Here is a 13,731-nt window from a genome sequence, read left to right as displayed (position 1 = left end):
CCACAGGCCCGCTCTGCCACCTGAGGGATCCACAGGCCCGCTCTGCCACCCGAGGGATCACAGGCCCACTCTGCCACCTGAGGGATCACAGGCCCACTCTGCCACCTGAGGGATCACAGGCCCACTCTGCCACCCGAGGGATCACAGGCCCGCTCTGCCACCCAAGGGATCCACAGGCCCACTCTGCCACCTGAGGGATCACAGGCCCACTCTGCCACCCGAGGGATCCACAGGCCCGCTCTGCCACTGCCTGAGGTTAGGACTCAGCAGAACTAAAACGCAAAACTCAAAGCCTCCAAGGTGGTTCGGGCATGAAAGCCAGATTTCACAGATTTCATGACCCACTGCTGAGTCAGCCTCTGACACTGCTGGGTGCTGTCTGTGGTTGCTATGGAAACCATGCTGCAGCCCTGGGCCTGACTGGATTTTTAGGTTTTATTATTATTTTTTTAAAGCACACATTGTTTCAAAAAATAGAGGACATTATTTTTGGTGGAGAAGATGTGTTCTCTCTTCCTAGACATTTATACTTAGTAAGAAAAAGCAAGGCTCCCACAAAGCAGACAGATTTCCTCATGTGAAAGCATCAGACAGGAAGTGAAAGTCCTTTCCCACCTAAGCCTAAAGGAATTGACACTATTTCCTGAGGCAAGGTCCAGGCCATCAGGAGCACCCTCCAGGTTTGGCTGAGGCGAGATGCCTCGCTGGAGGAGTCCTGGGCTCACAGCCAGCTGTCTTGACGGCAGTGGAGTGAGGGTGAGGGGATGAGCAGCCAGGAAGGCACCGAGGCTCTGGAGGCCCCAGCTCGAGGCCAACCTGGAAGAGAGGGAGCCTCTGGAAGTTACTTCGGCCTCAGGGCCGAGCTGCTGGGTGGCCTGTGCTGGCAAGCAGCACATGTACCCTGACTGCAGGGAGACTAAGCAGTGGCCTCGCGAATCAGGCCATGGTGGAGAAGACGCAGTAGAGAGGGACCAAGGGATGGATTCTGTCACTCTGTTGCGGGGGTTGGTTTGATGACTTTAGGGCTTGGTGGACTGTTCTCTTCTCTTTTGTTTAAAAATTCCAACCCAAGAGGCTTGCGTCACAAATGGAAGGTTCCCGGGATCCACTGCTATTTGCTGATAGACGTCAGGTCCCCAGTCAGAGTTCCCTTCCAAAGATGCTATCTGGGATCGATCACCAGGACTGTTCCTATTACACCAAGGCGGCCGGGGGTGGGGGGCTGTGGGTAATGGAGACCCACAGCTCGCGCAGCGGGAGGGGTTGTGCCTCGACTTAACCAGAATCCTTCCTTCTGTTTCTCCTCCCCTTCCCCAGCCTCTGTAACACTCCTCCACTTCAGACAAAAGGGACTTTTCTTTAAAAACGGAAAAAAAGTTATTGTTTGAGATTGCTTCTCACTATGTACCCCCGACTGGCCTGGAACTTGATATGTAAACCAACCGGGCTGGTCTTGAACTCACAGTGGATCCACCTGCCTCTGCCTCCTGAGTGCTGGGATTAAAGGCACCAGTACTGGCAGAAGTTCTTGGTTCTTTTGAAACAAGCATTTTGTGTGCTCTCTCCAGCCAACGCTACGCTCCCATCATGCCTTTCCTTATTTCCTGGCACAGGGAAGCCATCTTGGACCACCTGGCTGGTCCTCAGAGCACTGCATCCTGCCACCCTTTCACAACAAAGGAGCACCGAGGTCTGTGTCCATCAGCCTGTCCCATACCCACCCACGGTTCTATCACATCTGACCCCAGATTAACCCTTTAGGACTTATCATCTCTCCTTGGCTCTGCTAGCTCACCTCTCAGCCAGTGGGTTTTCCAAACAGTGATGTAACGGCTGGCTGGACACCTCCAGCCTGTGTCTGAATCCCAGGGACACTAGGGAGATCTGATGAATTTACTCTAAGAGAAGATGTCTGACTATTTCAGTTGTTCAGATCCACGGGCATAGCAATCTACACAATGATAAAGTCTCATGTGAGAAGAAACCAGGAAGGGACATAAGAGAACTTTTTTCCCCCATAGGCCAGATGAAAATGAAAAAGAAGTAATGACTACATCACAATTGTCCACTGGTCCTGTTTTTTTGAACCTCCTCCACTTTATTATGCCTGTTATACACATCATCATCATCATCATCACCATCATCATCATCATCGTTGTCGTCACCATCACCACCACCACCATTCCACTCACTCTAAGACCCCACAACCCTTCTCAGGATGTGATGGACCATGTGAACAGGGATGATCTCTCTACCTGTACACTTTGGGAAACAGAATAAAGATGTCTTTTCCCTCCCCTTTTCCTATTTTCTTTTCTCACACCTCAGTTTCAGGTAGACTAGAGTGTTTCCCCCAAGATTAACTTTACCTTTAATTACATGCATGTCTGTGTGAGGATCTGTGCACACGAGCGCAGGTACCCACTGAGACCCAGAGAAGCCATCAATCCCCTCTTGGAGCTGGAGATACGGGCAGTTGTGAGCCACCTGACTGTGGTGGCGACCAAATGGGTCCTCTGCAAGAGCAGCACGTGCTAACTGCTGAGCCATCTCTCCAGCCCAGGTAAAGGTGTTTAACCTGTGATCCACAAGGAGTTTCGAGGGCTCTGGGAAAGTCCTGCTATCACACATGCATGAGTGTGTATACATTTGCATATATATACAGGAGAATGCCCTGGAGGAAAAGGTCACCATCTTCTCCATCATACCTTTAAAGGGACTTTCAAAGATAAATATTGAGAGTTGCCAGTTGGCCTTTATCCTATCTTGTGCAATCTACATAGGTGACAGCCAGAGGCAACTAGGGGGACTGAGATGTCCACCAGCCATGGTAGTCAGGACCCCGTGGTACTGTACCTTGGAGGCAGCCATCACAGCTGCTGTGGCTGCCACATTCAAGCCCCGCTTCCCAAAGTGCACCAGAGCATCATAGCTTCGATCTTTTGCTTGGACCAGGCAGTCATCGATTTCCTGTAGGAGAAGAAGCAGAGAGGCACACTGAGTTGGCAAGTTCAAATTCATCTCTTCTCCTCCTCTCTTCCCAAGTGCTGGGCTTGGCAGCTTGCCTGGTGGGTGACTCTCACTGACCTGAAACACCATAAACATTTTAAATATATGTTCATAGATAGGAGGGTGGAGGAAGATGGGTTAGATATTGCCAAGTGCAAAGGGGGAATTCTGAATAAGTAAGCACCCAATAACTCACTGGCCTGAGTCTTGGGTTAGCTCTAAAGTTCCTCTAAGTCCTAGGGATGCAGGCAATCCTGCCTTTCTCCCAGAAGCTGCTCCACAAAACAGACAGCATCCAGCATGATGGGATGGATACCAAGAACAAAGCTTCAAACGCAGACCTCAGCTAATCGGTGCAAAACCTGGGGGTTTATTTTGTTTGGGTTTGTTCTATTTTTAAGATTTATTTTATGTGTAACAGTGTTTTGCCTGCATGTATGTAGATGTACCATGTGCATGCAGTGCCTGTGGATGTCAAAGAGGGAGTCCGATTCCCTGGAACTATAGTTACAATTGGTTTTGAGTGCTAGAAACAGAACCCAGGTCCTCTGAAAGGGCAGCCAGTGATCTTAACTCCGAGCCATCTTGTTTCGATTTGTCCTGATGCTGTTTGTATTCTGATGTTAATTCCGCAGGTGATCTCATGTGAACCTTGTTCCCCATTTAACGTGGTTAATAAATGCTAGAGCCTGTGATTGGGCAGTGGAGGGGAAAGGTGGGAAAGGAGGTCTGTGAGAGTGGGGGCAGGGGGAGAAGGAAAGAGGACGAGAAGAGGAGAGAGGACAGAGGAGGAAGCCATGATTGAGCAGAACCATGTAGCTAGGAGAAACCACAAGTGGCAAGGGGTCTTACAGCTGGGAAATAAGTTAGTATAATGTTAGATCTGCCCAATCCAGGCTTATGACTTATAATTACAATAACTGGATTGCATGTTTTTTATGTGGGCTTATTGGGGTTGGAAATTCCAGCAACACATCTCTCCAGACCCTCTTAACAGTTTTCTCTTCTAGAAACGGGCAGTAATGGTGGTGCTTCACTTGCGGTGCATGGCAAGGGTTAACAAGGTGAGCACCTTGGCTACCACACATGACAGCCTCCCTCATCTTCATCTTCAAGACAGATGATGGAAGCCTTGCAATTTTCTCATTCTGGTATCCTGAGATACTGCCCCATGTGAGCAATGATAGGAGGAACTGGGTACAGAAAGAAACAGGCATTATTTTGGTGGAGAAGGGACATAAGTTTAACAGATGCTGAAATAAAAGAAATTAAAGTCTTCCAGTGTCCCACAGCAAGTGGGAAACAGCACGGAGACCTCCTGACCAAAGCGAGGTGCAGTATTGCAAATTCAGCTTGGTTCTGGATCAACTCTACTGTGTTCTATTTACTTCTTTGTTTTACACCTTTCATTGTCCTGAGAAAGTGGGTGCATGGTAGCCACAGTGGTTCATTTTACAGTTCAGTAAGACATGTGGCCTCAGTCTTGTTTGAAGCTCTGCTCTATAGTGAGTTCCCTTTGCTTTGAGGTTGGCCTGAGTTGGGGGGGTTGGGGGACTCAGGCAGCCCCAGCTGCTATCCCTCTTCACAGCCTCCCCAGGAGGGCCCAGGTTCTGTGATCCAACAGACTAAGGAGTGATTTTTGGCAGCTCTTAAGAGACACCACTTTCCTTCCAGGGGACAGGATACAGCTTCAGGGAAGACAACATTTGAGGAGGAGACAAGCAAGTGAAGAGTATCTCTAACTCCACCTTTCTGAGGTGGGGGCAGCTGTGGGCTTGGTTCCAAAGGGGCTGCTCAGGGCTGGCCACAGCTGCCCAAATGCTCTGTTCTGTAGAGCCTCCCCATACAGGAAGTCCAAAGTATTGAGCTTCAGAAAGTGCAGACATTAGTGTACCAGCAGGAGCTAACTGCAGGACTCTGTGTTCATTTCTTGGTGCTGTGAGAGAATCCTGACAAACTCAGGAAGGAGGGATTTTCCCTGTTGGTGGTTGGAGATGGTATAGTCCACCATGGTGGACCAGATACGTTGGTGGGAGCTGCTCAAAGTCATAGTTGTAGGAACATGTAGCTACTATTTCTTATATTGCACAACCAGGAAACAGAGGTCTCAGTGTATTAGAACCAGAGGCAGTTATAAACTTGAAATCCTGCCCCACAATCCACATTTGCCCCTTAGACCCCATGTTCAAAAGATTTCACAGCCTCCCAACACAGCACTACAAACCCTTCGAACCCAAGAGGCTGGGGGCAGGGGAGTTCATATTCAAAATGTAACAGGTACCTATTTTATTTTAAAGAATTCTACTACACAATTAGGCTAGAAAAATAATGTAATGAATGACGTATACACTGTTAGGATCATTTAGCCCTGTAATCCCACTCTTGGGAATTCATTAAGACAAAAGAAGGATCCAAATGAACCCTATGCGTGATAGTGCTCAGGCAGAGTTACTTGTAAGAAGAACATTGGAACAATCTCAGTATTTAGTAGAAGAAAACAATTCTGTCACTGTGAGTCATTAGACCATGCAGATATGGATTAGGGGCAATGTTTATGATCTCAAAATACAAATAACTCTGTGCTAGGAGATTCATTCTTATTCATTTATGTGGTTCATATGCTGTATGCACATGTCTGTGGGGTGTGTATGCACTCATGTATGCACATCGGATGTCTCCCTATACTGCTCTCTACTAAAATATGTATATGTATGTATATATATATATATATATATATATATTGTTTTTTTAAAGACAGGGTTTCTCTGTGTAGACCTGGCTGTCCTGGAACTCACTTTGTAGACCAGGCTGGCCTCGAACTCAGAAATCCGCCTGCCTCTGCCTCCCGAGTGCTAGGATTAAAGGCGTGCACCACCACACCCAGCTAAAATAAATATTTTAAGTTTACAGTTATTTAGGGGTGTGTGTGTGTGTGTGTGTACAGCCGTGGTGCATGAATACTACCTGCAAGAGTTGGTTCTCTTTCTCTCCCATTTGGGTTCTGGGGCTCAAACTCAGGTTGTCAGGTTTGGTGGTGAGCATATGTATCCTGTGCACCATTTAGCTGGCCTTCTACCTTAGCTTTTGAGGCAAGGTCTCTCACTGAACCCGGAGCTCACCATGTTGGCTAGCTTAGCCGACACTGAGCCCCTGGCATCTGTTTGTGTCTACCACCCTCCCCACTCCCCACCCTGCCTACATGCTACTGGGGTTATGAACACGGGTCCTCACGCTTGCACAACACTGAGCCTCCTCCTCCTCCTCCTCCTCTTTCTTCTTTTTAAAGATTTATGTATTTATTATATGTAAATACACTGTAGCTGTCTTCAGACACACCAGATCTCATTACAGATGGCTGTGAGCCACCAAGTGGTTGCTGGGATTTGAACTCAGGACCTTGGAAGAGTAGTCAGTGCTCTTAACCACTGAGCCATCTCTCCAGCCCCTGAGACATCATCTTGAATGCAACTATTTTATTTACATTAAGAATGTATTTATTTACCTAGAGACAGGATTTCAAGTAACTCGGGCTGGCCTGGAAGACAGCTTAGGATGTCCTTTGAACTTCTGCCTCCACCTTCTAAGTGCTGGGATTGCAGGTGTGTGCCACCATGCCTGGTTTTAGAATGTCCTGGATGTTAAACCCTGGACTCTGTGATGCCAGGCAAGCTATCCACTAGCCGAGCTACCTTCCGGGTCTGCTATGCTACGTTTTTGTTTCTCTGTCCCTGAGATGGGCTCTTCTCTTATTTATATTATATATCTGAGTGCTCTGTCCTCATGCACGCCAGAAGAAGAAATCAGATTCCATTACAGATGGCTGTTAGCTACCATGTGGTTGCTGGGAATTGAACTCAGGAACTCTGGAAGGGCAGTCAGTGCTCTTAAGCACTGAGCCACCTCTTCAGCCTAAGACCAACTCATCTTATGCCGGCTGCACTGCTCTGGAAGTCCTTAGCTCTGTAAAATTTCCTCTCTTGTTCTTACCAAGGTCTGGGACTGCATGCATGTGTACCACTGTTCCCAGGCTAAATTTGACAACTATTGAAAGAAGAGTCTATATAAAGTGGTAAACAGTACATGTAGAGATCTTATTGTCTGCAGAATGACAGGGGCTAAATGTGATTTTAAAAAAAAAAAAAGATTGTTTTGATAGTTAATTAATTTATCTTTTGAGACAAGGGCCTGGATGACCCTGGGTGCCCGAGACTCACTATTTAGACCATTCTTGTTGGTCTTTGACGAGTGTCAGGAAATCCACCTGCTTCCTCCTTCCGAGGACTGGAACTGGAGATATGTAATCTTTGGGGAGTTAAACTACTAATCTTTTTTTTTTTTTTTTTTTATCTTTTTTCAGTTTGTGAAAAGTTTTATCAATAATGACAGACAGCATTTTTATATAATTTTACCACTTTTACTTTTTGGAGCCAGGATCTTATTTTGTGGCTCAAACTTGTAATCTTCTTGCCTTAGCTTCTTGAGAGAGAGGATTATAGGTGTGAGCCAACATGACCAGTCACTATATCTAAACATGTGTAAATATACACTCCCCCCACCCCCGAGATACAGTTTCTCTGTGTAGCCCTGACTGTCCTGGAACCCTCTCTCTCTATAGACCAGGCTGGCCTCAGACTCAAGAGATCTGCCTGCCTCTGCCTCGAGAGTGCTGGGATTAAAGGCGTGCAAAACCACTGCCTGGCTAAATATACACTTAAAAAAAAAAACAACAAAAACCCAAAGTGATTACTTTCATATTTCCTTGTCAACAATGTTGTCATTACTGTATTAAGAATTCAATTTATGGACTGGAGACAGTGCGGTAGAACATTTACCTAGCATTCATGAGGCCCTGGGCTCAATCTTTAGCACCACAATGAAGAAGAAATGTTACTGACTATGTGTATGATGTGTGTGTTAGATGTGTGTGTGTATATTCACATGGTTTTGCGTGTGTGTGTGTGTGTGCATGTTCATAACATGAATGTGGAAGCCATATCTTTATTTCTCCATCTTCTTTTCTTTTTAAGACAGTCTTTACTGAACTTGAAACTCACTAGACTAGCCACAGATGTGGCTAGACTATCTGTACAGGGAGTTCCAGGGAGCTGTCTGTCTCTGCTCCTCCCCTACGCACCAGCACTGGGGTTACAGGCACTCACTGCCAAACCTGTTTTTCCATGTGGATCTTCGGGGTCAGAACTCAGGCCCTCACACAGAACAGCAAACACTTTACTGATGCAGCCATCTCTCCAGCCTCAATTTTACTGATTTTAAACCTTTATTTCTTTTAATTTTTTGACTATTGAATTCATCTGTCAGTTTTAATAGTCTTAGGGTTTTCCATATATCGAATCAGATCATATGTAATTAGGAGTGGTATGACTTCCTCTCTTCCTGTTGTATGCATGACTGTTACTTGTTTATCTTGCCTGACTGCTGTGGAGAGACTTTCCAATACTATGTTGAGTAAGAGTAGTGAAGGCAGACATGCTGGTCTTATCCAAGACATAAAGGCAAAGCTAAAAGCTTCTCCCAGCCAGCACTGACTTGTCACACAAGGTTTTTATCATGTTGATGTATGTTCCTTGAACTTTGCCACAAATATGAATTCTTTAAAAAATATTTTTAGATTTATTTATTTTCTTTTCATATGTCTGAATGTTTTGCCTGTGTGTATGTATAAACACTATGTATGTGTATGTGGTGCCTGCAGAGGTCAGAAAAGGATGTACGATTGTCTGGAGCTGGAATTACAGATGATTATAAGCTACTGCTTGAGTGATGGGAAGAACCTTGGACTTCTGCAAGAGCAAGCAAGCAGTGCTCTTAACTGCTGTGCTGTCTCTCCAGCCCGAGGAATACTGAATTCTTTCAGATGCTTTTTCCTGCAGACTTTGAACCAATCAGATATTGCTGTACTATTCATGATACTAAGATGTGATACCAGATGCTCATCAGTGTATGAATGCAGAAATATGGTATATATGTATAATGAAAAATTACTCATTTAACTCAAAATAAGACAGAATGATAACCTTTCTAAGCAAAATAGACCAAAATGGAGCACACTGGGAAATGTACAAATACATGTTTTCTTTCCTATGTGGGTGTTAAAATAGTCAGTCTAGACGCAGAGTTCAAGAGGAGAGGGAGCAGGGACATAGGACGTTGGACAGTGCTACAGACAGAAGAAATGAGCACTAGTGTTCCAAAGCACTGCAGGTGACAGGAGCTCACAACACAGGGAGGGGCGGGAAACAGAGAGGGGGGAAAAGGGGGGAAGTGAGACCTGCTAATTGCCCTGATTTGATCAGCACACATTGTGCAAATACTGAAATACCACACTGTACCTCATAAATATGTACAAGTCCTGTGTACTAATAGTTTTTAAATCAGCACAAGTTATATGGATGAATGAAATTATCCTGCTGTACTCCATGCACACACACAATCAGAATAATGAAAGTGAAATGTGAAAACAAAAAGAAGCTTACAGGAATAATGTGGGGTGTGTGTTGAGATAGCGTCTCGCTGTTCAGCCTTGTCTAGTCTGGAACTCACTTGTAGACTAGGCTGGCCTTGAACTTATAGAGATCCACCTGCCTCTGCCTCCTGAGTGCTGGAATTAAAGCTATATAGCACGATGCCCAGGGAGTTTTTAAAAAGACACTGGAGCTGAAGGCAGTTGTGCAAGCCTTAACCCCAGGACGTGAGAGGCTGAGTTGGAGGCAGACCTGAGCTATTCAGGGACAGCCTGAGCTACAGAGCAAGACCCTAGTGGATAAAGGCCTGTGCCAAGCCTTACAGCCTGAGTTCAGTTCTCAAGACACACATGGAAGGACAGAACCATTGGTCTTTGCATGTGCCATGGCGTGCATGCACCTATACACAATAAATAAGAGAGAGATGGGGAGGGAGAGAGAGGGGGGAGGGAGAGAGAGAGAGAGGGAGAGAGGGAGAGAGAGAGAGAGAGAGAGAGAGAGAGAGAGAGAGAGAGAGAGAGAGAGAGAGAGAGAGAGAGAGAGAGAGAGAGAGAGAGAATATGAGATTGTAGTTGGTCTTTGCTACTTTGTGGGTTTTTCTTTTTCCCACCCTTAACCCCCCTCCCCAGTTTCACCCCCATCACAATATCCCAATCTAATTTCTTTTCTTTTGGTTCTTCTTTGAGCACGACTACTAACAAACATCCAACAACCCCCTGAATGACCACTAACCACCAACCCCACCTCTTGGGGCCCTAGCATTTATATACGTTCTGAAAACTTTCCAGTTTGGAAGCACCACACAATCAAAGACACTATCTGCAGCTGAGAAAACCACACCTCTGCTAGAGCCTGAGCCAAATCATAGTCAGGTGCTGCAGACAGTCTAAAGCAGCCCCATACCTCACACCTGGGATTAAAACGAAAACATGTTCTCATAATAGTTCTGTGTTTGCCTGTTTAATGTATATGAGTACACTGTAGCTGTTTTCAAACACATCAGAAGAGGACACTGGATGCTGTTGCTGGGAATTGAACTCAGGACCTCTTAACCACTGAGCCATCTCTCCAGCCCTATTCCTGTGCTTTTAAAAGAAACTAAAACTGCAGAAATCTCACTACAGAAGTATATATACACACTTAGTGATATATATGCATATATACATATATATCACTATTAAAGGAAAGCACTTACCTGTTGAAGTAAAGAAGAACCACAAGGGGTCTCCTGCAACAGAACAACCCTTTCTACACAGGGCTTTGATTTTTCCCTTGCTAGAAGCAGCATCAGTTACCTTTTCCTTTGAAGACAGTGTGGGATGAACAAACTTCCTATACAGGAGGCTGGATCCTTTTGTATAGGGAGACAGCAGCCAGGCTACAAACGCTATTTTTAGTTCATAATAGAATGGAAACCTGGAAAGATAAGAAAACACGGCTTCTATTAGGTTCTCTGCAGCACTGTTTAAAGTCCGTAAAAAAAAAAAAAAAAAAAAGACCAGGGTTGGCATGGATGCCCTCATCTCATACATGTATGCCAGGTTCCCAGAGTCCTCATTCCCCACCTGTGAAGGCATGTGTGCACACATGCACTTCTACACACCCAAGACCTCTCCCTGAAAGCCAGCTCGTGTTTCCTTTTGATTCTGTTTCTTAAGAGAAGCAGGAAGGCAGGCTCACTCCGGCAGTTACAGCATGGCCTTGCCTGGCAGCGGCTGACAGTTTCTGCAGGGCTATGCTCACTGGGGTTGGCACGTTGATCCAGCTGCAGCCTGTGGACTCTGAAGATCAAGTCTGTCTGGGCATTGGTCATTCAACCTTCACTATTTGTGGCCAGGGGGAATTACATCAGGGTGGAGCTGGAAGGGTCTCCACAATGGCCAGGTACCTCTCTTTCTTGTTTCAGTAAAGGCAGGGAGAGGAGTCCAACTCCTACCAAGCAGGAGAGTCCTGCTTCCTCTACTCAACGGCAGGCAGAGATCTGAATCTTTTTTGTGTGTGCCAAAAGAAAGAAGAGTGAGGGATAATATACATGCTGGACTCCCACACACCCTCGGGCCCATTCATCCATTTGTCCCACGAGCACTGGCCCCCACTGCACCTATCTGTGCCATCTTATATGAGGTGGGGGTTGGGGGAGTGGCAGAGATCCCTTCATCCCTGGAGCTTCCAGACAGAGACAATATTCTGGCATTTTGGCCGAAGAGGTAGTGAAGTCGGGAAAATGCTTGCTTTTGCACGTGTGATGAGCCGAGCGTGATCCACAGATGTCACAAAGAAAGAAAAACCCAGATGGTGTAGCTTGTACTTGTAATCCTAGCAGTGGAGAGGCAGAGACAGGTGGATCCCTAGGATACTGGCCAGCCAGTTTAGCCTACTCGAGTCACAGGCCATTGAAACCCTGTCTTAAAAACAAAACAAAACAAACAGTCTATGTGCCTCAGGAACCACATCTGAAGCTGTTTTCTGGTATGTAAACACATGGATGTGTACCTTCAGAAACACCAACACACACACACACACACACACACACACACACACTCCTTCAGAAACAGCAGGAGACAGAGAAAGAGGATGGAGGTATGAGAGGAGGAGGAGAGGGAGGGGAAGGAAGGGAAGAGAAATAGTCAGATGTCCTTGAATCTAGGGGTCCAGCTAGAGATTGACTGATAAAATACCATCAACCCGAGACAAGTGGCCTGGTGTGTCTCTGCTACTCTATGTCAAGTCTTCGAGAAATGGAAAAGCCAAGCCCCTCGGGTAGATGCAGATCACTGGGGCCACGGGGTGGTAAAGCAGGGTTTGACCCAGATTTCAACCCCGCCCCCCCCTGTCTCTAGCTGGTGCTGTGAATAAACTGCACAGCTATATTGACAGTATCTTGAAGCTTTGTTGACTCTGGAGGAAGTGTCCTCGCCAGGGTAAGTCACTTCCTAGATCTAGCCAAGAAAGAGCTCCCAGTACAAGCACAGGCTCCTTCTGAACTTTCTTACTTTTTTTTCTAATATTTTACTTTAAAATTGTTTGTATGTGTATCTATGTGTAGGTTTATGCATGTGAGTGCAGTGGCTCTGGAGGTCAGAAGAGGGCGTCAGATCCCTCTGAAACTATAGTTACAGAAGATTGTGAGCCACCTAACGTGAGTGTTGGGAACCTAATTCTCGTCCTCTGCAAGAGGAGCAAGCACTCTTAACTGCTGAGCCTTCTCTCTAGCACCCTCCCGACCCTGGAAATGAGAGAGGGCTGGTAAGTAAGGAAAAGGTCTATGCTCAAAGACCTTTAGCTTTCACATGCAGGCCAGTAGTCCAGAGCTTGCAGGATCTCATATTCTCGGCCACTCTGCATATGCTTGCATTTCCCTATACCAGGACCAGATAGCCAGAGATGCTCCCATCTCTCAGAACCACTTACAATAGCAAACTCAAATCCTACTCATGGAACCATGCTGATAGCACCCTCTGCCTCCAGAACCATCCTGTGTGGTGCTGCACTTCCCGTTACTAGGGATCTTTGATGTGGATGAACATCTCCCTCCTGTCAGCCATTTTCAGGTCCTTAAGTCTGACCACACCTACTTAAAACAAACCTCAGGCACCCTTACTTAAAATAAGATGCAGTGGATAAAAAGGTCTCTTATGCTAGTCTGAGGGATCAAAAAGTAAGTCTTTCCCAGGCATCCTTCCCAGGTGAATGGAGCTAAAAATAAAAGCAATCCCTAGCAAGTCATTTCAGAGCCCTTTCAAACTCATACAACTCCCTCTCCCCAGTCAGCGGCCCACCTCACCAAAGCCTTTCTGCTGTCTGGCTTTAGCAGGCTCTTCCTGAATATTCTCCAGTAACTGGGGTGGGGTGGGGTGAGGGGTGGAGTTCTTCCTGGGCAAAGTTGTTTCATCTTTCACAGCTACAAAAAACCGGGGCTGAAAGAGGAGAGGCGTGATTGATGTTCCCCAACCCCAGAGTGGGACACAGTGGGACTCATTAATAATGGAGGAACTTTTGTTTTGAAAACAAATTATTTGCCAGTCCAAGGGGAAAGCTACTGAATCCAGCAAGCTCACATACCAGCCTAAGAAACACACAGTCCCAAGGACAGCCATCATACTAGGGCTCTCCTAGTTATTGTGTAAAAGAAATTTTAAAAAAGTAGGTCATGCATGCACATATTGAGAAATGCTAAAGAACCTGAGAGCAGGTCATGCATACACATATTGAGAAATGCTAAAGAACCAGAGAGCAGGTC

At 46.1% G+C, this 13,731-nt stretch overlaps 1 protein-coding gene across 3 annotated transcripts in view; it reads right to left on the bottom strand.

Moving 5' to 3' along the window:
* Reep1 (receptor accessory protein 1) overlaps nucleotides 1–13,731 on the bottom strand; it is a 108,687-nt gene that overhangs the window by 29,992 nt on the left and 64,964 nt on the right. For all 3 annotated transcript variants that reach the window (XM_021189944.2, XM_029535402.1, XM_029535403.1), the window contains exons 4-5: nucleotides 10,787–10,907; nucleotides 2,857–2,970 (exon numbers count right to left, since the gene is read on the bottom strand). In XM_021189944.2, the coding sequence (XP_021045603.1) occupies nucleotides 2,857–2,970; nucleotides 10,787–10,907 (235 nt within the window). The remainder of the gene's footprint in view (nucleotides 1–2,856; nucleotides 2,971–10,786; nucleotides 10,908–13,731) is intronic.

Source organism: Mus pahari, chromosome 2, assembly GCF_900095145.1.
Source record: "Mus pahari chromosome 2, PAHARI_EIJ_v1.1, whole genome shotgun sequence".
Lineage (NCBI taxonomy): Eukaryota > Metazoa > Chordata > Mammalia > Rodentia > Muridae > Mus > Mus pahari.
Note: the sequence above shows the minus strand (reverse complement) of the source record. Positions and strands in the feature narration are given on the sequence as shown.